The sequence below is a fragment of the Athene cunicularia genome (genome assembly GCF_003259725.1).
Source record: "Athene cunicularia isolate RWA chromosome 3 unlocalized genomic scaffold, athCun1 chr3_part1, whole genome shotgun sequence".
Taxonomy (NCBI): Eukaryota; Metazoa; Chordata; class Aves; order Strigiformes; family Strigidae; genus Athene; species Athene cunicularia.
In genome coordinates this window covers 77,287,233-77,310,212 of record NW_020799097.1, presented here as the reverse complement: position 1 = coordinate 77,310,212, position 22,980 = coordinate 77,287,233, and the positions used below count along the sequence as shown (strand labels likewise).

At 39.2% G+C, this 22,980-nt stretch overlaps 1 protein-coding gene across 3 annotated transcripts in view; it reads left to right on the top strand.

Moving 5' to 3' along the window:
- Window positions 1-22,980, top strand: part of RNASET2 (ribonuclease T2) — a 30,558-nt gene that overhangs the window by 220 nt on the left and 7,358 nt on the right. Inside the window, exons 1-8 of one of the 3 annotated variants that reach the window (XM_026845824.1) lie at window positions 46-74; window positions 4,314-4,401; window positions 5,039-5,143; window positions 8,740-8,806; window positions 14,587-14,642; window positions 15,584-15,641; window positions 16,437-16,507; window positions 21,962-22,075. In XM_026845824.1, the coding sequence (XP_026701625.1) occupies window positions 5,055-5,143; window positions 8,740-8,806; window positions 14,587-14,642; window positions 15,584-15,641; window positions 16,437-16,507; window positions 21,962-22,075 (455 nt within the window). In that variant the 5' untranslated portion in view covers window positions 46-74; window positions 4,314-4,401; window positions 5,039-5,054. Of the gene's footprint in view, window positions 1-6; window positions 75-4,313; window positions 4,402-5,038; window positions 5,144-8,739; window positions 8,807-14,586; window positions 14,643-15,583; window positions 15,642-16,436; window positions 16,508-21,961; window positions 22,076-22,980 lie in introns of those variants that run through there. The other 2 variants (XM_026845823.1, XM_026845825.1) reach the window with 2 other exon arrangements.

Below are 22,980 nucleotides of genomic sequence, written 5' to 3'. Positions count from 1 at the left end.
CTGGGAGCGCGTCCCTGGGACAGGCCGGGCTGCGGGGAGCTCCTGCGCGGCAGGGCCGGGGGAGCGGGCGGAAGGTAACGCGGGCCGGGGCGAGGGGAGGGCTGGGGTGAGGCAGCGGAGGTCGGGTCTGAAAGGCTCTCGGCTCCGGCGTCCCTGCGGCTGCCTCTTCCTACCCCTTGCCCTGCGTGTGGCGGCAGGGGACAGCTAGCCTGCGGCCTGCCCGAGGTTTCTCTGCGAGTTCCTCGGCCTGGTGCCTCCGGTGAGATTGCCGCTTTGCACCAAATTAGGTGGGATTTGCAGGACTGGTAGCGGTAAGGGCTCAAATCATATCAGGTTTGATTTCTTATGCCTTAAATTTCCGGTGGAGCAAATGGAAAGTCAGCTAAAGAAATTGCAGAGTTTTCAGAGTTGGGAAAGCTATTTGAAGTTCTTTGTACGCTTGTCAGCAGCGTTGGCATCCTTCTGAGACTTGCAGGTATCCTGCTTTGGGTTCTCTCCTGTTTTGCATTCTTTACAACTTATGAAAACACCTATGCAATAAAATGTGATTATTATTTATCTGAAGCAACTGCTTTATGGTGTCAGGAGGTTGAACCTTACAACAGTGTGCTAAAAGTAAAGCAGCATGTTAGTTCATGTGTGGAGAAAGCAAGGTGCGGCCTTCCCCAAGACTTTCCCAGGAAGCCAGTGGAAGGGCTGAGCACAGCCCTGAGCTCCTGCCAGCTTGCCATAAATCCACTGCTGCACACGTTCTGCTTTTGATACAAGGAAATGATGGCCTGCTTTGCAATTTATTAACTTATAGCAACTTATATTATGATTTCTGAATATTGCTTAATAATCCTGTTTGCCCTGACTGTCTGTGGAAACTTACCAAGAACTAATATGTTTGGCAAAAATAAGAGACATGTCCTTGGAAAGCAGGTGCGTTCTGACAAGTTGAGCCTTTATAGTGGATGGATAGCCATATATGGGCAGTAGAAACTAATACACTCCTCCTTTTAGATAAGATAGAGGTGGTAAACTAGCTGGAACACCTCTTGTTCAAGAAATTGGCTAAGAGAATCTGCACGTGTTCCGAGGAAAAGTACAAGGTGAGGAGGACTGTGAGTCTTCCTCCAAAAGAACCGCAAAGATGACCACGAGGATGCAATGTGCAGGCGCAAAGATAGCATAAACTGCTGACACCAGCCTTTTGAACTAACCCATCCTTACTTCTGCACATGTGTATTTGTATTATGTAATCCAATGAATATGGATATCCACACTCTATAAGTTTCTGGTAAAATGTGTGGTGGGTGTGCAAGCTTTGTGGAGAAATCCTCTTGTACTCCAGCACTGGAGTAAACATACCTGCTTTATAAATCTGACTTTGAACTGTACTTTTTGAGAGGAGCGGTGAGGAAGTTCTGCTAAAAGCCTTGCTGTGTCAGTGGACGTGAGTAGTACCTCTGAAAAATCTTTAAAGCACTTTTTCAAATTACTTAGGCCAGCACTCGGGTTTGGGATGAATGGTAAAATGAGAGCAGGCTCTGGAGGTAAAAGTTGCCAGAGCTGAGTGTTGTTACAAATTAAACTAATGCTTCTGGTGTACAGTTTTGTAACTCGGTGTCTAACTTGTGGCAGAGGTAGTGTGTGCTGCCTTGTTTGAGATGGTAACAAAACCTTGGGTGTTGATTTTTGTGGGTTTTAGATGCCAGAGTAGCTGTCCTAATTCTTATCTCTGGCAGTAGTTGCTGACACTTAGCTTCATGTGTGCTATGCTGTTAGCCATGGGAATCCTCTTGCTAATGCTTAAGTGCTCTTCTGCAGCTTCTTCTATAAAAGTCTATATGCCCAAACTAAAGTGTAATCCAGGAAATTTTATGTGAATGTGGGGTTTATTAGTCAAGCTAGTTTGTTAAAAGCAAAAAAAGAAAATAAGGGAGTAGCATACAAATAACTGCTAGTGTCCAAAAGAAGCTATGCTATGTTGGCATCCCCCTCAAATGTTATATCAGAATTGAAATGCTAGTAAATGTGTTAAAGAAAGATTTAATCACCACTTATTATAAATTCTCCTTAATCCTTGATAAGCTTGGACAGGTGATTTTGATACTGGCATTGAACAGTGAAAACATCTGAAAGTGACCTTGTCCTGACTCAGCTACTAACCCACACACAAGTGTTGTGCATTCCTATCCAGGTGTAGAACCATGAGTCATTCCCAAAGCTATTCTTACTCCTTGGAATTTTATCTGTAGCGAAAATGAGTTGATACTCTAGTTTCAAATAATTATTTTATCTATGTGTATGTTTCATTTTTAAGTTTTCTTCATTATGAAGTCTTTTGGGATATTATGGCTTTTTATAACTAATTTTCATAATACAAAGTCCCTGTTTCTTCTTAATAGAGTAGAATTGGTGTAAAGTTTGTTAATCTCCTCTTTCTTGTATTTGTGGAATTAGTAATCCAGTGTAATTTTTAGTAAACAGAAGCGATTTTTGTAAGACTTCAATGTGCTTTATACATGGTAGTAGTTAATACAGTTTTAATTTCGATGTGTATTTCCTCAGCTGTGCATCATTCGGATGCTTTTCAGGTGGGATCGATGCACTTTTCACCTCCCACCAACAATGTCACAGACTAATAAAAGGTCAGTTTGAGTAAATCATACAGTCTGTCATGATAGCTGCAATATTGGCTTTCAAGCTAAAACCTTAGAGTTTATGTATTTTTTATCAGTGGAAAAAAAATAATTTGTTATATAAAAGTTACACATTGGGGGTTTTCCGATCTGCTGTCTCTCTTGTCCCTGTGCTTTAGTTCCAGAGTTCAGAGCAATATGCAGAATAAACCAGTACATTCCATTACTCTGATAGCAGCATTTTTTGAACCCCCCTCTGTTTCTGGTCATTATTTGATCAAATTTTAAGGAGAAAAGGAGAAAACTGCCTTTATGCTTTTTTGTAACTCAGTCACTGAAAAAAAGTTTCTTTGTGCCTGCCATCTTAAGTCATACCAGTTTGCAAAAGAAATGCCATAATGCTTGCTGGCTTATTTTTATTTCATAATCTACTTCCTTAAGATGTTTTTTTCCGCACCCTCGTACAGTGCAGCCTTTTTTTTTTGTGATGGTGTGTAACATTATTGTCTTTTAAGTGATACTTTCTGCTCTCTGAAGAAATGTGCTTTTTATAGGCAGGGCAGAATCTTTCATGAAGACCTCTTACATCTCTCAATGCTTTAACTTGAGTAGACAGTTCATCATGCCCAAAAATGAAGTCTTGCTTGATTGGTTGTCAGTTGAAAATAACAGTAGATGAAATTATAAAACAGGTCTATAAGGATGAATCTTGCATCGTTAATGCCTACTGCTCAAGTGATGAGACTTGAGATCACCCTTGGGGAAATTAGATACCTGGCAGTTAATTTGCTATTTATGTTGGTTTGGTTTGGTTTTTTTTTAGTTGTATCACTGTGAATATATCAATTTCTTTAATACCCGGTGTACATCTTTAGCTAGCTTTTGGTGAAGATTAGTTCTACATTTTAAATCGCTTTTTTTTTTTAAATATAGGTAGGATGCTCCAAATCACTTGAAATTTTTTATGGTCATCTTGTCTGGTGAATGAAGAGCCTTCAGACCATTTTTAAGAAACTAGATCACAAAATTAATGGTTGTCAACTAATATTTAGCTAGTAATATCTTCTATTAGGCCAAGTCATTTAACTTGATAATATATCATTACAAATTAGAGAGACATTAATATATTAAATAGATAAATATCTTAAAGGCTGTCACTTCACAATTTAGCAAAACCTTGTGATGAATCTAGCTGGTTAACTGTTACAGTTGTTGCCCAAACCCCTCACTGGTTTTGAAATCTCAACACATTTTGAAAGCTGTGAAGCTGACTCATGTGTACATCAGCTCTGCTGCAGTGTTTGCAGAACTGCGGGGTATATCGCTAGGAGGGCGCCTGCAGGCTGGGTCCAGAGCCACACCATAATGGTGGGAAAATGGACTCTTGTTTCTAATGAGCCATGGATCAGAATTACACCGAATTTACTGAGGCTAGATGTAATGGCTGAATCGGCAATGTCTTTTACTGGTATCAAAACAGGCTTTATTTGACTTTTATAAGAAAGGATTAATTTTAAACCATATCAAAAAAAGGATATGAGCCATCTTAGAAGGGGCCCATAGGTTACATGCAGTGTTTTGTGCTTTTTTTAGGGTTCTCAAAATGAGCAAGTTGGAAAGTAGGTTGGGTGAGGCATTAATAATCGCATGTAAATACATGCATGTACATCTCTTTCTGTCATCTAGGAGGTAGCATTTGAAATGGCTGGCAGATGCAGGAGGCAACTGGGGGTTTTTGACCTGTGTCAAGCAAAAGTCCTCCTGCTGGTGAAAGTTAAGTTGATTTGTTGTTTCTTCTCTCCTGATTTCTAGGGTTCATGAGGTAGTAGGCAGATAGGCATGGTTTCGTAGAGGCTGTCTCGGGTTTATAACAAGAACAGAAACTAATCTGGTTTTAGCAGCAATTTTTTTAACATCAGTTTAGTAGTCAACTGGCATTTAGAGAGAATTTAATCCTTGGACATCATGCTTCACTTCCAGTGAGTTTCTAATATTAGCCTTGGTCAATCCAACACAAATGTTTAATGTTAAGTTCAAAGTTTCTTTAATGAATCGCTTTAAGCATTTGAGCTGACCACAAGTAGAGTCTTAAATTACATAAAGTATGGTTGCATAGAAGATTTATATATCTCTATTGGAAAGTGGCTCTGTTGGTACCGTGTGCAAGCTAAAAAAAAATGGTCAAGAAACCATAATCTCATCCTTGATGCCATTAGTTTATGAAAATTAGCATACAAGCTGGGGAATCGGGCACAGCCTTAAAAGAGATCCTCATTTACCAATGGCTGTAAATCTAGTCCAGAGTTGATATTACTTGCTGTTTCTGAGATAGTTGTGGTTTTCTGCATTTTAAGACTTGCAATTTTGTGGATTGGATAAGTAACAGATTTCTTCTTTTAACACTTTTACAGCTATTTGATTAACAAAATGAAGCCTGCAAAGCTGCACTGTTGGTTTCTGGGTTGTTTTTCTGTGGCATTATGCTGTTGCTGTGCTTCAGATAAGTTCACTCAAAGGTAAGTTATGCTTTAAAAAGAAATCTGACAGTTCTTTCATAAGTGCAGAGCAGAATAGTTTATCTTCTAATGAGTGTGAATTTTCTTTTTATTATGTACTGGTTTTGATGTCTTATTCTTCCCTTAGGTGCCTGGTAAAATGAGGCATCTGCATTAACTGGAGGAGTGGGTGTCATGCCTAAGAAAAGCTTTACGTTTAGTAATGTGTCAGCATGAAAAAAGAGGGAAACTTAAATTACATTCATTGCACTTAAAAACTTTGCAATCTTGCTTTAAATGAATCACTTAGACTCGTGATGTAGTAGTGACAAAATCAGGAATAAATCTGGGACCTATAACAAAAAATCAGAATCATCCCTATGGCATTAATTATACCAACTGTTACACTGTACACTTTTGTATCTTTTTTTTTTTTCCCCTTCTGTTTTCTCAGTTCCAGTAATTTTAAATTCCTTTACAGACAGCATCCCAGCTGGGTCTGTATCAGTGCTGTCCATCCTTTTGGTGTCTGTTGCACTTGGCAAAATCTGAGCTTGAATACTAATGGACCATGGGGGAACCATGGCCTGGACCCTGCTGTGGTAGCATCTCAGATTCCTATTGCATTATATGAGGAAATAAACTTTTTTCCTTCCTTTCAGTGTTTTGGCAAGAGAATGGTTAAGGGTGTTCATTTCAGTGCTGAGTTTCATATAATGGCTACATTGCAGCTGGTTGGTCACTTAGATACTACTGAGGTTTTGTGAAATGCCAGGACCTGGGCAACGGCTTGGCCATCTTGGCAGTAGAGGCAGCTTTAGAGGCACAGTGCTGAATGGCACAGAGCAGCATAACTAGGATCAAAAAAAGGGGAGGTATCCCTGAAGCTGGATAGATAGTGAAAATGGCTTTCCTTGGATTTAAGTTCTGAGCTTAAGTTTCTAAAACTTGCTCTGTTTAATAACCAAAGTCTTCAGACCTATCCTTAGCCAAAAAGTGTGTTCTAGGAGAACTTGTTTTGGCATGATTGTCATTGCGGAAGTTCAGATGCTATTTCAAATACAGATGACAGATGCTGGTTTTTTAAAGCAAAGAAACTAATTGCTCTTCAATATTGGGGAATTCTTCTATTCAGGTTTTCACAGCAGCAGTAAAGACCAGTTAGAAGTGTTAATAGTTTTCATAGTGTCTATGCTTGATTTGTTCCAGAGCTATTCTGCTAAATTATTTAACAAACACAGGTATATGTGAATGCCTAAGAGAAAATGTGGCCATTTCATATTAACAAAACTAGAGGAAAAAAAAGAGAAGTGATGTAATATGGGGGCATCCCTACTTCCTCAGGTTGAGAAGGGTTAGTTTTCTCATGTATTTTTTTATATAACCTATGGCAAGCACTAACAAAGGACGTGTGGCTATTAGCTTCCAGAGAATAATAATAATTTGTTTTGATAGTACTGCACATAGTGCTGTCAGTTTGACCAAAATATAGTTCTGGTTTTGTTGATTAGTTTTTCCCACTTGATATTCTATTTAATCACTTAGTGTGGTTGAATATATCTGTTGTAGTGTCTGAAGCAACAGGTTTTTTTATCTATTTCTAGTTTATCCAGAAGAGGTCTGCTCCTAACTGTTGGAAAATGCCTCTGTAGAAGTACCAAAGACATGATACAGGCTTCCAACAGTTTTTGAACAAAATTTTTAAGGTTCTGTTTTTCCTCTGCATAGGAATAACATAGTACTGATGTCTCTGTTAAATTACAAATTTTTTTTTTTTATTCTCAGAGGCTTTGAAACACAAGTGCTTTTGTAAAGTATGGGATATTCCTTCTTTAGTTCTTCCTTAGGTAATCTTAAGACTGTTAGAGTTGATTATTTACTAAATGTTAAAAATTACTTAATTTATAGTAAGCATTTTAAAAACATAGTATTTTAAATAAATGTCTGTAAAATTATTAAGTCAGCATTTCTTAGATTTATGATTGTGGTGGGTTGACCCTGGCTGGACACCAGGTGCCCACCAGAGCCGCTCTATCACTCCCCCTCCTCAACTGGAGAGGGGGCAGAAAATACAACAAAAGCCTCATGGGTCAAAATAAGGACAGGGAGAGATCACTCATTAATTACTCTCATGGGCAGAACAGACTTAACTTGGGGAAATTAGTTTCATTTATTACCAATCAAATTTGAGTAGGATGATAAAAAATAAAACCAAATCTTGAAAACACCTTCCCCTCACCCTTCCCTTTTTCTCAGGCTTACTGTCACTCCTGATTTTCTCTATTCTTCTCCCCGCCAGCAGTGCAGGGGGGCAGGGGATGGGGGTTGTAGTTCAGTTTATCACATGCTGTCTCTGCCACTCCTTCCTCTTCTGGGGGAGGATTCCTCACACTCGTGCCTTGCTCCAGCATGGAGTCCCTCCCATGGGGCTCAGTCCTTCAGGCACAGGCTGCCCCAGTGTGGGTCCCCCACGGGGTCACAAGTCCTGATGGAAAATCTGCTCCAGTGTGGGCTCCTCTCTTCGCAGGTGTGCAGGTCCTGCCAGGGGCCTGCTCCAGTGTGGGCTTCCCATGGGGTCACAGCCTCCTTCAGGGGCATCCACCTGCTCTGGCGTGGGGTCCTCCCTGGGCTGCAGGTGGATCTCCGCTCCACCATGGACCTCCATGAGTGCAGGGGCACAGCCTGCCCCACCATGGGCTGCACCACGGGCTGCAGGGGAGTCTCTGCTCTGGCACCTGGAGCATCTGCTCCCCCTTCTTCTTCACTGACCTTGGTGCCTGCAGAGTTTTCTCTCACATATTCTCACTCCTCTCTCTGCTGCAGGCTACGCAGCAGGATTTTTTCCCTTCTTAAATATGTTCTCACAAAGGTGCTACCACCATTGCCAGTGGGTTCAGCCTTGGCCAGCAGCAGGTCTGTCTTGGAGCCACCTGGCTTTGGCTCTATCAGACACAGAGGAAGCTTCTAGCAGCTTCTATCAGCAGCTGCCCACCACCCCTGTAGCCCCCTGCTACCAAAACCTTGCCATGCAAACCCAATACAATGGTTTTTACTTTTTATTCTGATTTTTTTTTTTTTGATCTGAAAGGTTGGAGATACTTGCAAGATCAAATTGGATCTCCTACAGTGTCAACTACATTGCTTATGGTTGGTTATAGTCTTTCTTTTGTAGAAGAGTAGTTACAGTTCCAAGAATGTTGTATCCTTTCTTTTCGGCTAATATACCCATCAAGAAGAATTAGAAGATTTTTAACATCCTAAACAAAGATATCTTTATTATTATTAGTGTAAAAGCTTGTCAATAGGCACTCTCCTAAATATAAAACAGAATAATGTATTTCTTTTGTATTTAAGAAATAGAAAGACTATGGAGGTAGGATGCCAGGAGCTGAATTTGTTTAACAGTGTGGGGGAGGTATTAGCAGGTTTCTAAATAAGTTGTTCCTATGTGATTTGTTAGTTTGGTCCCGCTGTGTTTCAAGTTCTCAAATACTGTGATACAAGCTATAAGCAACAACCAGCTCTAAAATCAGTGCATTTTACTAGTAAGCATAGTGCTGCTGGTGTTGCTCTTGTTAAAATGCTAAGGAAAAATAGTTTTGTCCGTCTTTCTCCAGTGACAACCACCCTCATACCTGGAAGAAGCTGTATCTTGCTCATCATTGGCCAGTGACTGTATGTAAGGTGAGATTTTTGTGGTTTTATCCTAACAAAAGTATCCTTTGACATAAAATGTTTGAAAACAAAATGAACAAAGCCCATTAAGCATTTAATCTTGCTTATGCTCTTAAATCTTTATAAAGGTTTTCACTGATCTTGATGCAACTTTTGCTATTTTTCCTGCACTCCAGAGTAGCAGTATACAACACAGGATTGTTGTGTGTTACAGATAATAGTCAATGTAGGACATAGTGTACATTGAGCCTTAATCGCTTGTTATATATTTTGTGATATCTTGTTAGTTGTAAACTTAATCCTAGACTTTCACCAGACCCTGTAAGGACATTCACCTGCCCTGTCTAACTGAAGACGGCAGATTAGTACTTGAACTGTCTGCTGCACAAGTTTTAGCTTTGTAATGTTGGGTCCAGCATTTTAATAATCATCCATCAAATATAGATCAGTCAGGAAAGAGAGCTATAAAGCTGTTAAGGCAGGTGTTTGAGCATTTCTGTGTTTGAGAGATGGGAAACAAAAGTGAACCCAACCTTCCAACATATGTCTGTCAAAACCACAACTAAAAGGTGTACCAGTTATGTCCTTTTTTTCTATTACATGCCTTCTACTATCTGATAAGTAGAACACTTTTCCTATGCTGGAAATACTCAAAGGCCTCTTCTCATACAGCTGGGTTAAAAATATGCTATACTTTAAAATGGAAGATGTGATGAGATTTACTGACACAAGAGTGAAGAAGCCTGTAGATAATAGAGAAGCTTCAGTTTGGGGCAAATGTCTCGGGACTAAAAAATGTCCTGATTCTGGGAGACTTATTTGTTACAATATTAAAGTCTTATTTTTTTGTACTTTAGATTTTTTTTATTTCTCATTCCTATTTCTGGAAGTATGTATAAAAGCAGTAGCAGCAAAAGTCACATACTGCCTAAATGTACTTTACATTAGTTAAATGAGGAGGGGAAGTAACAATAACAAAACTAAGATGTGGATGACTAACTGAGACCAGGGAATGACCACTGTTCTGTTTTTTGTTTGTTTGCCTGGTTTTGAGGGCAAATAGGGGCATATTTGATTCAATTTGTGTCTGATTTTCTGTTGAGTAAATATCATTGACTTCAAGCAGAGGTGGTGTTCAGGAGTCTGCAGTGCCTGGCACGAGTGGGCGTTCAGAGTCAGTAGCAGTGCAAACCCTTGCTTGTATAGATGAGATGTAAACAAACTAAAAAAACAAACCAAGCAAACCCCACAAACCAACCAAACAAAACCTCTTATCAACCAGTTTTCCCACTGTCTATTCATACTAGCTACTAGTCTTAATTCCAGGCTAGTGCTATTGGTAAAATGACAAATAACCTTTATAATTTCCACAGAAATCGTAAAGAATAATTGAGGATAGTAAGTATCAGAAAATGTAGGCTTTCTTACACTTTGATTCTTTACGATCTCCTGTAGTGAGAGGTGGACAGAAACATTTCAAAGGAGTAAAGAAAACCTGAAATTAAAGTAATATTGTGATTTTTTTTTTTTTTTCCCAGTTTCACATCACTAAGTCATATAAATAAACAGAATATCAACTATACTCCCATAAGTGCTTTCTTTTTGCTAACAATGTGAGAGAAGTTCCCAAATTCAGTTGTGAGGTTTTTTTAAAGCACATATTCTTCTGCATGTTCAGTGTATTTATATATGATTACTGTGTTATTTCAGGGAGGAAGTATTTTTAATGTCATTCTTCAGTTCAAAACTGTTGACATGATGTTGAAAGGAGAAATAGCTGGGTGAAGGAAACCACAGAACTCGTTATATCATTTATGTAAAAAAACCTATGAGACACTACTTTGTGCAACTACTTACTAGTTTATGCTTCCTATGTAAAGGAACCTGATTATAGACTGCTTCACTGCATAATGTTCTGTATAGGTGTGTGGATGACCTACATCTTAATTCCTACCTCTTTTGCATATCTATGCTCAAAAAGTTTTTCAGGCTTTTGAAGTCCTGAAAGATCTTTTCTAAAATTCAGTGGGCAGAGTTCAGCATGCCAGAAATCTGAGAATACACATCTCCCAGCTCTGCCTGTGCTTTAAACTGTATGTGTTCAGCTGGTGCTTTTTAATACTGAGTGTGACTGGCATAATTAAACTGGAAAGTAAGTGTTTTCTAATCATATTTTCTAAACTAACCTATTAAAATAGTGAGTATCATGAAAGCAATAAATAACCTCAGGACTTTATCACTGCAGCAGTCAGTAGTTGAGTGAAGGAGGAAAAGATGTTCTCATCATGTGATTAGAAATTCCAGTACCATTAATTGACCTAAAGTGCCTATGTCTTCTACAAAAATATCCAAGCTAAATTCACAGACCTCAAGTGATTAAGAATTTAATGTTTTGATAGAAAATTATACCAGTGGTTCAATTTGTTGAACTTCGTGTGGGTAATTCTTGTCACACTTAAACTTTCTGGTCACAAATTAAGATGAATCCTGTTAGGTGGAAATAGAAGCAACTTAAGGGCAAGAAGAGGGAATTTCCCCCTCCCCTTTATGGAGTTGTGAAGATCTTTAATACAACTTAAAAAGAGAGCTATTGCAGTCTTTGCAGCTTGGAAAATGTAAAGAGATGAAATCTTCTGTGGGTGTTTCCTTGTGAAATGGGGAAAATCTGGTGCAAATTTTTAGGCTATTCAGTTCCTCCTCTCTTTAAAATGGGAAGGATGATAAAGAAATGGATACTAAACCCTACTGTCATCTGCCTTTTACTGCACATACGTGCTGATCAAATGAAAGAATCAACAAAAGGGCAACAGAATAGAGTTGATGATCAGAACAGCCTGAATTCAAGTTTGAATGCAGTGTTCAGCAGCAGATTAAACTTTTTTTTTTTTTTTTTATGTGAGATAAATGGTTTACTAATTTCAGGCTTTCTCAATTTTATAGCAAAGTCTTAAAGGAAGACTAGAAATGCTATTTTTTCTTTGTTTTTGTTAAAAATAGAGGTAGTCACATAATATAGAAGGAATTAGAGTGGCTGAGGGCAGTGCACAGTTGTGATCTAGCATTAGATCAGAAAGTTCCTTAGATGAAGGGTTTGTATATTAAGCCAGGTGTGTCAAAGTGACTCCAGCTCTTGACATATGCTATTTTGGAGAAAGAGGAAAGTTGTGGGTTTTGTTGGTTTTTGTGTTGTTTTTTTTTTTTTCTAAAATGCCCATGTGACTCATAAGATAATTCTTAATCTGTGCCTCCAATTTCTCTGAATACAGTCTGGTCTTAGATGTTTTTGTGAGTCTTTATCTTCTGTAAGGATTGACGCATGAAAGGTTTTAGCTTATCAGCTTGTGCCAGAAAGGTGTTCAACAAGAAGTAAATTTGTTTCATTTCCCTCATTCCAATTTTTTTCAGCAACCTTATCAGTTTGGTTTGTTCATTGATTGGTTTTACCCCAGGGGGTAGGGTGAAGGAGGAAGGGGAATAATTCCACACTATTTGGGGGAGAGAAATTGAAGAGCTGAAGTCTCTTCACAGTTTCAAAAGCAAGGGGTTTTCATAGCAGTCATGATGTTTCATTACAAAATAACACTTAAAATTGATGATGGCCTACTTAAACAGAGTAGCTGAAAGGAAGAGCAGAATTAAATATTTCACTTCTCAGAAACTACCTTTATATTCAAACCTGGTGTATCTGTATGTGATCTGGTAGCACTACCCTCTTCTATGTGCAAGCTGCTGTACCAGGGGATTTGTAACTTGGGCAGATCTACAGGTAACACTTCATGACAGTTTGGTGTTTCACTTTTTGACATTTCAGAGGTGAAAGAAGCTTCCATGTTCCTGGCAGCTACTCTTTGCTTGATGTCTTGCTGTTACAAATAGGCTAATCTCTCTGCTGCAGCATTCCCTCTCAACATGATGGGTGCTGTAAAGGCTTACTGGCACTTTTCTCGGTGTTACAGACCACGTCTGGTTAGTTTGGATTGGTTTGAATATGTGATTGCTTTAAAACAGGAGAAAACAATGTTCCATTTTCAAATTAATCTAGATATAGAAGGCTTTTCAGGGTACCTGAAAATATACATTTGTAACCGTTTCGAGTCAATGGTTGCCCAAGGTTGAATTAGTCCTTCAGTGATCAGTATGTGATAAACAGGAAGGCTGTCAAGAAGTGTTTTTGCAGAAGCAGGATGGGTACTCAGTTTCTCAGATTAGCGTTTGCTCATTTTATGATACTGATTTATAACGAACATTGGAAGATATTACGGCTAGAATTAAGAAGGAGGATGAATGAAGCTGGCCTAAGCACACAAAGTGTGAGCTAATGCATTGTAGGTTGCATTGACCTCACAGTTCTGCCAGCACACAGTGTAATACCAAGAGCCTGATGAAATGTGTTGAAGAAACCGTTAATAAGGTTAGTGCCATGATATGAGAGAACTTATTCAAAATTTAAAATACTCTCTTTCCTTTAGCATGTCTGAGAGCTGCAGTTAAAGTTTGGATAAGGAGTGCGGTTGCACTATTCTTGTTACCACCCGTGGTTGAGCAAGCTGTTTAGCTGTCAAGAGTGCTTTTCAGGGGATGATGCATTAGCTGCTGGTTATTAATATGGTGTATTTTGGGCTGGATAGCTCAACTCTTGCAGCTGCTCAAAGCTTGTGTCATGATAAGAACAATATTGTTTAGGTGTATTTGTTGAAAATATCCTTTCAGGAAAAATGCTGTTGCTGGGTTTAATTGCTTCTATTACTGGTCACAAGAGAGGAGAGGAAGGAAATGGGCACAGAACAAGAAAGTCTTGCAGAGCTTGCGGTTTTGCTACTGCTGGCCTGTGCCATGTGGAAGGCAATTAGTGAGATTACAGGCCTCTCTCTGCTCTTGCATCACATAAAAGGCGTTGTGGCATAATTAAGACAAGATGCAGAGATGAAGAGGAAAGCTATTATTATGGAGAAATAAAGTCTGAGGATGTTGTTAGTTAATGGCAAAAAGTGTTTAGTAAAAAGAGACGTAATTACTAAGCAGAATAACCAGGGAAAATAGAGTAATAGTATTCTGTGATGTCTGCACATGGATTTTTTTGGTTTTGTTCAGGAATGTGTACTCCGCTCTAATCAATAATTAATGTGTAGGCTATTTCTCCTGCATTTTCAAAAGTTTCTATTGGAGACTTTTTTTTGTAGGAGTGTGTATAGTCTTTCCCCTTCTCTCCATTCCCTTGTTCCTCAAATCAAAATCTTAAAAAAAAAAAAAAGTATTTTGGAATAAGCAACCTATTTAATCTCTTCTTTGTGTTTTTCTCTTTTAATACAACAACACAACTACTCCTGGATGATGAAAGATGGTTGTGTGCTTGTCTAATATTTATGTTGATGGTTTTTATTGTAATGACTGCACTCCTTGAAAAGATTTGATGATGAGAAAAACCCAGAAAGATGCTAGCTGACATATGATAAAGAGATTTAGCTCCATTCATTTAGCATGGATCAGGACACTTTCTATTATGTCAGAACCTGTCCTTTGCCTTCTTTTTACACTGCCTGTTCAGGATGCCCTCTGATACTTGATCTGCTTCATCATTTTAATGCCAGTTGGTCTCTGCAAAGTGACACAATCCATGACAGCCTCAAGTAATGGGAATTCCCATGTTCCTGACTTGGGCAAGCAGAAGTTCTCACGTCTCACTAGAGCCTTGGACCACCAGTGAATGAGCTTTATTTTTTTTTTTCTTCTAAACAATTATCGCTGGACACATATAACAAATATTCTGGGTGGGTTTTTTTTTCCCACAGATGAGTGCTAATGATTGTCAAGACCCTCCAGAATACTGGACAATCCATGGACTGTGGTATGATCACAGAATGTTTTTATTTTAGTCTGAAAAGGAAATCAAGTTTTGTACCAGGATGTTTAGTGCTTTTTTTTTTTTTTTTTTTGAGAGAGAGAGAGTTGAATATAGCTGGGTTTAGGATTCCTTGACACAAAAGCCTTCATTTTGTTGGAAGTCAAAACCCTATGGTTTGGTATAAAACTGAGATACACTTCTGTATCTCATGACTCACTGAGCTCCTGAAATTCTCTTGCCACATGAGCATTTTATTTATGTATCTCCTTGTAAGATCAGTAATGTTCTCATACAGAAAGGGAAGTATAGTTTCCCCTCTTTTTTTTTTTTTTTTTCTTTCCCTGAGTACACAGAATTTGTTAATGTCTCATGACTGCTTGTGGCTTTAAGTACCTTAATACAAATACTGCAAAAGTTGAGAAACTGATTTGCTTCAGAGGAATCAACTCACTGGAACTGGTGCCAATAGCAGCCATTCAAATTTTTTTCTGAGAAATACAGGGAAAAATTCAGTACAGGAGTTTAAGCTATGTGTGTTAGAACGGTGAACAGCATTATGTCTAGATTTGCAGCGGGTGTCTTGATGATACTTGCGGAGTCATTGCTTGGTGCAGTGGTCGAGGAGGTCAGTGTCATTAGTGATGTCTTGTGCAAGATCCTTCCATATCATTTACTCTACCTGTATGTCTTTTACACAGAGTGAGAGGGACTGGAGGACCTGATGAAGAGCTTCTGCATGGGGAATGTTTTGGCCTTAATTAATGTCTTGAATTTTTACTTCTAAAACTCTGTAGATGCTGATGGGTTACTTGCATTTTTAAATAAAATCTCTAGCTATAATTTTGCATATTTAAAATTCAAGCTAATGATATAGAATAGAATTATGCTAGTTAACGTTAGGGAGTTAGGAGACCTCTTTTTTCACTTTTATTTTGCTTCCCTAGGCCTGACAAAACTGAAGAGTGTAATAGGACATGGCATTTCAATGTCACCGAGATTAAGGTATTTAAAACAAAAAATACCAAGCAGAGCTAAGTGCAATTACTTTTGTGCATCCTATATGCAAAATCTGTAGCTTATAATGTATCACTCTCAGTGTTTGCTGGAAAATATCTTCTTTTAAGGACTTCACAAATTTATTAGGTGCTTCTGGTACTACTTGGAATTGCAGTACTTGTGATCTTGAGCAGCTGTTCGTACCTGATTTTATAGACGTGTGGTTCAGCTGCAACCTGCTTAAAAAAACCCTAGAGGTGGATCTGCAGCGGCAAAAAGTACCTGTGAAAAAGAGGTTGTAGTCAGCCCATGTTCTCTCTTCCATTTTCTGCTACAAAGCCAGAACACATTAAATAAGAGTTCAAAGTACATTTTTTTCTGTTTTTTCTCCCAGGGGATTAGGTTTTTTATTAGTCTTTTAATATATGTAAATTCAAAAAAATTCCGTATTTCATTCAGATGTGTTGTGAACAGGGATAGGAAGCTTGAGCTGACAAAAGTGAAAAGCTGCAGGATTCATCAACTACTCCAGGGACAGTTGAAGCTAAGTCTTACTTTGAGGTAGTGTGTCAGTATTAATACATCCAGATACTTGGATAGTTCTATCTACCTGCTTCTTCCAATGATAGCATTTTCTGAATATTGAGGAGAAAGACCTTTTCTTTTTCTGAGACTAAATATTTCAGTTAGGGATGTTGAAAGATAAGGCTTCAGTTCTAGAAAATGTATCAATATATGTAGATTGTGTAAGAAACAGCTTTTCAGTACTGTAGGTGCATTTACTGACTGTGACATTTTTAGGATCTTATGTCAGACATGAGACGCTATTGGCCTGATGTGCTTCATTCATCTCTGAATCGCACCCAGTTCTGGTGAGTACAATAAAACCTAAAAAGTATTTTGGATATTATTTTATTAAAAAAATCTGTCTGAGTTAGTAATTCTTCAGGTGAGATGTTGTACATGTTCTCATGTGTCTGGGAGGCCACTGAAAGCAGTGTGTCTTGTCAGTGCCATTTACAAAATAAAGCTGTTTTCTTGTTAAAGCACCTGCAAAATGCAGCTGTTGAAGAGAGGGCTATGGCAGAGTTTTTGAAGAAATGAAACTTAGTGAGAGAGAGAGAATGTGTTTCTTCCCTTTGTCCCCAGGGAGGAGAAGCATCTGCTTCTAATACATTAAATGTGAATAGCAGTAGTGCTCCTGAGATGTCACAGCTAGCTGCAAGAGCAGCTTCCAGGCCACTCCTCTTCCTAGCTAGCTTCACACTGTTGCTGGCCGTGAGAAACTTTGTGCTTTCTCACAGAGGAAGAAACAGAAAAATAGGATGCATTGAATCATCGTAGCCCCATGTATACCATGGACTTCAGAAGAGCAGACTGGCCTCTTCAGGGTTCTGCTTCACAGGGTAGCACGGGATAAAGCCATGGAGGGAAGAGGGGCCCAAGAAGGCTGGTTAATATTTAAGTATCACCTTATCCAAGCTCAGGAGCGATGCATCCTGACGAAGAGGAAGTCAGGTAAGAACACCAGGAGGCTTGCGTGGATGAACAAGGAGCTCCTGGACAAACTCAAACACAAAAAGGAAGCCTGCAGAGAGTGGAAGCAAGGACAGGTAGCCTGGGAGGAATGCAGAGAAAATATCTGAGCAGGCAAAGATCAGGTTAGGAAGGCCAAAGCTCTGATAGAATTAAATTTGGCCAGGGATGTCAAGGGCAACAAGAAAAGCTTCTAGAGATATGTTGGTGATAAAAGGAAGACTGGGAAAATGTGGGCCCTCTCCAGAAGGAGACGGGAGACCTGATTACCCAGGATATGGAGAGGGCTGAGGTACTTAACAACTTTTTTGCCTCAGCCTTCACTGGCAAGTGCTCCAGCCACACTGCTCAAGTCACAGAAGATAAAGGTGGGGACTGGGAGAATGAAGAACTGTCCACTGTAGGTGGTCTCAGACCTGATCTTCTCCTAAGGAACCTGATGGTCCAGAAGTCCATGGGACCTGATGAGATGCATCCATGGGTCCTGAGGGAACTGGCAGATGAGGTGACTAAGCCACTATCTGTCATATTAAGAAGCTGTGGAAGTCTGGTGAAGTTCCTGCTGACTGGAAAAGGGGAAATATAACCCTCATTTTTAAAAAGGGTAAAAAAAGGAAGACCTGGGAAGCTACAGGCCAGTCAGTCTTATCTCTGTGCCCAGCAAGATCATGGTGTTGAACTTCCTGAAAACTATGCTAGGGCACATGAAGAACAAGGAGATGATTGGTGACAGCGAAAATTACTTCACTGAGGGCAAATAATGCCTGACAAATTTGGTTGCCTTCTACAACAAGGTTACAGTGCTGGTGGATAAAGGAAAAGCAACTGGCTTTATCTATCTGGGATTGTGCAAAGCATTTGACACTGTCCTGCATGACATTCTTGTCTCTGAATTGAAGAGACATGGATTTGACAGATGGACCACTCGGTGGATAAGGATGGTCCTCAGAGTTTTGGAATGGTTCCACCTAAACTTGTAACTGTCGAAAATGGTGGTCTCATTTGTTCCTCCCTCCACTCCTCTTGCACTGTGCCAGGGAGAGCATGACTGCTTCTTTCTGTGGTAGCACAAGTTTTTGCCACCTTGAACTGTTCCTGGAATTAGAATAACAAAGATGTGCCATAAATCTAGCACCTCCCATGCCCTGACCACCTACCTGCTCATAAAAACAGGTGCATACCAGTCCTTATTTACTAACAGAGATATTTTGGTAGGTAGCAAGTATGAACTGATACGATCTAAACCTTTTCCCTTTCACTTCAAGGCTGGCAAATAGCACTCATTTCAATACCTGGAAATAGAAATATCATAAAAGCAATACAAAAGTGAGGTTATAACACTAATATTTTGATTGACAGTAATTCATTCCCTTTCAGTAAGTTGACAAGTGCACTGTAATTGGCAGCTCTAACTGCAGATTTTGTAAATGCAAGCTTTAAGTCAACGGAAAGCCAGTAAGATCCCATTGTACCTCTCCCTTCAGTTAAAATAGCATACTTCAAAATTTAAAAAAAACACAACCTATAGTGTAAAAATCCCAATAGAACAGAAAAAAGAATCTGAAAGTATAACTGACTGTTTGCAATTTTCATTGTATACTAAAGGCATCTTAATTAGGTAAAGAGCATGAGCAGTGACAAGCAAAATGGATACTGAGTATCTTAGCATATGACATTACCATTTTTCCAAGACTGCTATAATTGTGTAGTATGTTTCTTCCTGGCTTTACCTCTAACTGTAGCCCTGGCTTAAAAGAGGAGGTAAGAAATCTTCCTGGTGATTTTAATATGGCTGTGAGTACTTCTGTAAAGATAATTGCAGATATCTGTTTGCCTTGTTAATTTACAGACTGTGACAATTGCCATTCAAGAGTTTGAACTGGACAGGATAGAATGCCTTAATACAGGATGAAGGGTTGTGTGCTTTATAGCTCAAAATTTATTAACTGAAAACATCCCTTTATAGTAATTAATAATTTCTTTGACCAAACAAAAATTTCTTGACCAAGAAAAATTCCTTTAGGATGAGTTTATACGTATGGTACAGAAGAAGGCATCAGTGTTAGCCTATAGGACAGCTGAGTGTCCCTTACCTTCTACATTTTGTGGCAGCACTTTCAGCTGTGCTTTACAGACTTTCTTTGTTCCTACCCTAATAATGAGCCAGTCTTTGAGCTGGGTGATTTCTATAATCCTTGGATTTACCTTATACATTCTCGATTTTGTCTGTCACGTGTGCATGGGGGAATTCTGTCCTTGTTGTATATAACAGGAAGCAAAATCTCTTTGAGTTTCAGCTTCCTTTCCACACAGCTGAATTGTGCCAATTTCATTCTTTTGCATTTCTGCAGCCCCCTGAGACTTCATTTGTAGGACTTAGCTTTGAGGTATACCTTTATTCTTAGCAGTACCATAGAGGAAATGGTGAAGGACAAGATATATAGTAGAATCCAATCTGGTGCTGCAAGCCCCACTCCCGTGTGCCCGCCAAAGTGCTTGTGTCCTACAAGGAGGAAAAAATGTTCAACCAAGTTCTTGACAGCTAGCATATGTGCTCTGTGCTACTGCCTAGCTCATGGGAATGAGAAGTACAGAAGGATGGGTGGCCTTCATGAATACAGGCAGCTGTGTTCTGTACCCATATTCCACCCAGCTGTGAGCTGAGGCTCAAGTGGTATTACCTTGTCTTATTATGGTGTAGGCGAAGGATAATGTGTCTTGGTGAATAATGCTGAGACATTAATTCTTTTGATTTCTAACTAAAATATTTTGTTATTCCCTGGTACCTGCATCTTCAACATTTCCTAACTGCTTCAGTTTGCATTTAAATAGAGAATGTGAAGGTGAACTTTCATAGGCCTGTGCTGAATGGTCAGAATTAGCTGTATCTGCATCTTTTTTTTTTTTTTTTTTTTTTCCACATGGCTGTGCTGCAAAATAAAGTAACACTGTCAAAAGTGTAATTTTAAAGTTTCAGTAATTATTTTGTAGTGATTCTAAAGTAGCTTTCCATTTTGGAAGCTCACAGGACTGATTAAAAAAAACTTGGTCCTGGTATATTCTTGGCTTGCCACAGCTGATGATGCATGAGTACTGTCTATGGGTAGCTTTGTATTTTCCTCTGGGATCCCCATGGCCCTGTGATCAGTGTGAAATGAACCAAACCACTCCAATAGCGATTCCATGTTAGCAATAATATGCTCTTGAGCACCATCAGATCTTTGGCTCTCTATTTCTGCCTTCTTTCTGGAAACAGCAGGATACTTAATGCAAGTACAACAAAAAACCTTCAAAAGACAGTGATATATGAAATGTTAAGAAATTTGGTACATAACTAGTAAGATGGTTGTAGTAGGCCTAAGAGTTGCCTGTTTAAGCTAAGGAGTTTCTGAGCTGTAGGAATGAAGAAAGAAACTCGCATAAACATCGATAAAGGCCCCAAGGACAGAAGATGTGGAACCATGGTGACAGAAGATAATGTGCATTGTATGACCCAAAGGATTAGGCCCAGGCCCTGGCAACAGAAGATAACGGACATCACACTTGAGATAAGGTGGGCAACGAAGGATTTAGACAGAGGAGTCTGGCTTTTAGGGGCTGGCGATTTTGAAATTGGGGGAAAGGTGACAAGGAAGACTACTGGCCTTCCTCCTGAAGACCCCCGAAGACCACCACCTGGAGGCGATGCGCAGGCACAAGAGTGACATGGTTGTTTTAAAACTGCTGATAAAGTTTTTTGGACTAACCACACCTTAATAGTAAATATGTATGTTTGTGTTGTGCAATCCTATGAATAGGTATAAGGTACCTGCATTTAAGTGGTAAATCTAAGGGGCTCGGTGTGCACACTTGTGGAGGAGTGATCCCCTGTGCACCCAGCGCTGCAATAAAGAATGCCTGCTTTCTAAAGCTCTGATTCTGAGTCTTAGAGTTTTTCTTCAACCGGCTTCCTGGTATCAACAGGCAGAACACTTTAACATTGGTTTTGCACACATGCATGCATATATTCTCTAGAGAAAAATTGTCATCCTATATGCGAAGCTTTGCCTCTAGTTCACTGCTGTGTAAGTCCTTTGGATTTGACTATTGTCTGCTTCTGATCCAAGTGAGGGGCTCAATATCTCTTGCTAGATTTAACCCTAAAAGAGCTTCCATTTTCTTTAAAACTGTGGTCTCTTTTGTCATCAGTAATTTCAAATCCCTTGTTGGGAAATCTGCTGTTTGGCCCAAGTAAAGAGGACTCATCCAGGCAATTCACTTGAAGTGTAGTCAAGTTGAGTGTTACAGCCAAGATGAGAACTCTCTACAAGGCTAAATTTGGGAATGCATGGTGAAAACTTTCCAGTAACATGTCTTCTCCCCTGCCTCAAATTTCTTGACACCACAGTTTCTTCATTCATTCTCTGTTCAGAAGTAGTATATGAATTTCTCTAGACACAAACATAACTTATTTTAAAGTATTTTCATTCCTTAAGAAAAAACTGAATTGTCCATTCATATTTAAAAATTCAAAGGCAGGATTTCAAGTCAGTAATAGTTGTTCTTGTGCTTCTTTTGTTTTTCCATGAGGTTCTTAAGGCATCGTAAGGTCAGAGAATGCTGTGGTAGTGCATGTTGCTATAATTGAAATGGTGGAACTGATCTTCGTTTTGCTTTTAGCATGTGCAGTATTTTTTGTCCTACTTGACACATGTAGCCTTTCAGATGCTTAAGTATATTGACTAGATTGTGCAACAAATATATCTGCAGATAGTGTTTTCTAAAACTTAAATTTTGCCTTCTTCGTAAAGGAAACATGAGTGGGAGAAACATGGCACATGTGCAGCCACGCTTCAGGTACTTAATTCTCAGAAGAAATACTTTGGAAAGGCCTTAGAACTCTACCAGCATGTTGATCTTAACAGGTATGTAAATTAACTCAGTGGTCTGCCTCTTATTTCAAACAGTTTCGAAAAGTTTCAAATCTATCCTTAAAAAAAAAAAAGTCTAAAAATCTGATGGCAGAGGGGAAACGAGTATTAGCATAAATTAATTTTAGTACTGGAGTTCAGAAGGGGGAGAGCATGTGTCTGGTCACTTCAGAGTCTGATAAGCCAGCGGTGTTCTTTGCAGTGTTGTCACATTTTAGATAATGTGAGACAGTAAATTCTGAGAAGCTGTATTGGCTATGGTACCTGTAAACTTCTAAATCAAATGACAAATACCTCAAACTTCTGAGTTGTACTGAAATCCAAACACTTGTATTTAGAAAGATAGTACTCTGCTCAGATAAAAGGACAAGCTGCAAGGCAAAATTGTGCAGAACATCCTGGGTTAAAGCTGAGATGTAACAGCAAGAGAGCATGTCCTAAGGGGCAGTGTTCAGTCACTGCAGGCAGCCCTCTCTTGTTTCTAACAGCCCCCATGTGACACTCTTGCTTTGTCCTAGGGGCTGCTTCCTCCTCATGGTTCCAAAGCACTGGCCATTCCAGATACAAAATCTTGATGGAAATGTTGTGGTTTGTCCAAGTGCTATATGTACACATTCTGGCTGTAAGTGAATTGCCAGGAGGCTAGAGTCCTTTCCTGATCAGTGCTTGATATGGGTGGATGAATGTTTGACTCAGATTTGTTAACTGGCAATTGTCTCTCTATATAGGATGACAGTATCTGAGAGAGGAAGTAAGTTCTTCTGTACCTAGAAACGTATCTTTAAAACAATTTTTTTTTAAAATCCTGTAAATGTTCTGTCAGTATCTTGCCCAAGCAAGCTCCTAACAGTCTCATTCACTTTGCATATGCACAAAGGAAATGCATCTTTCCCCCCCCC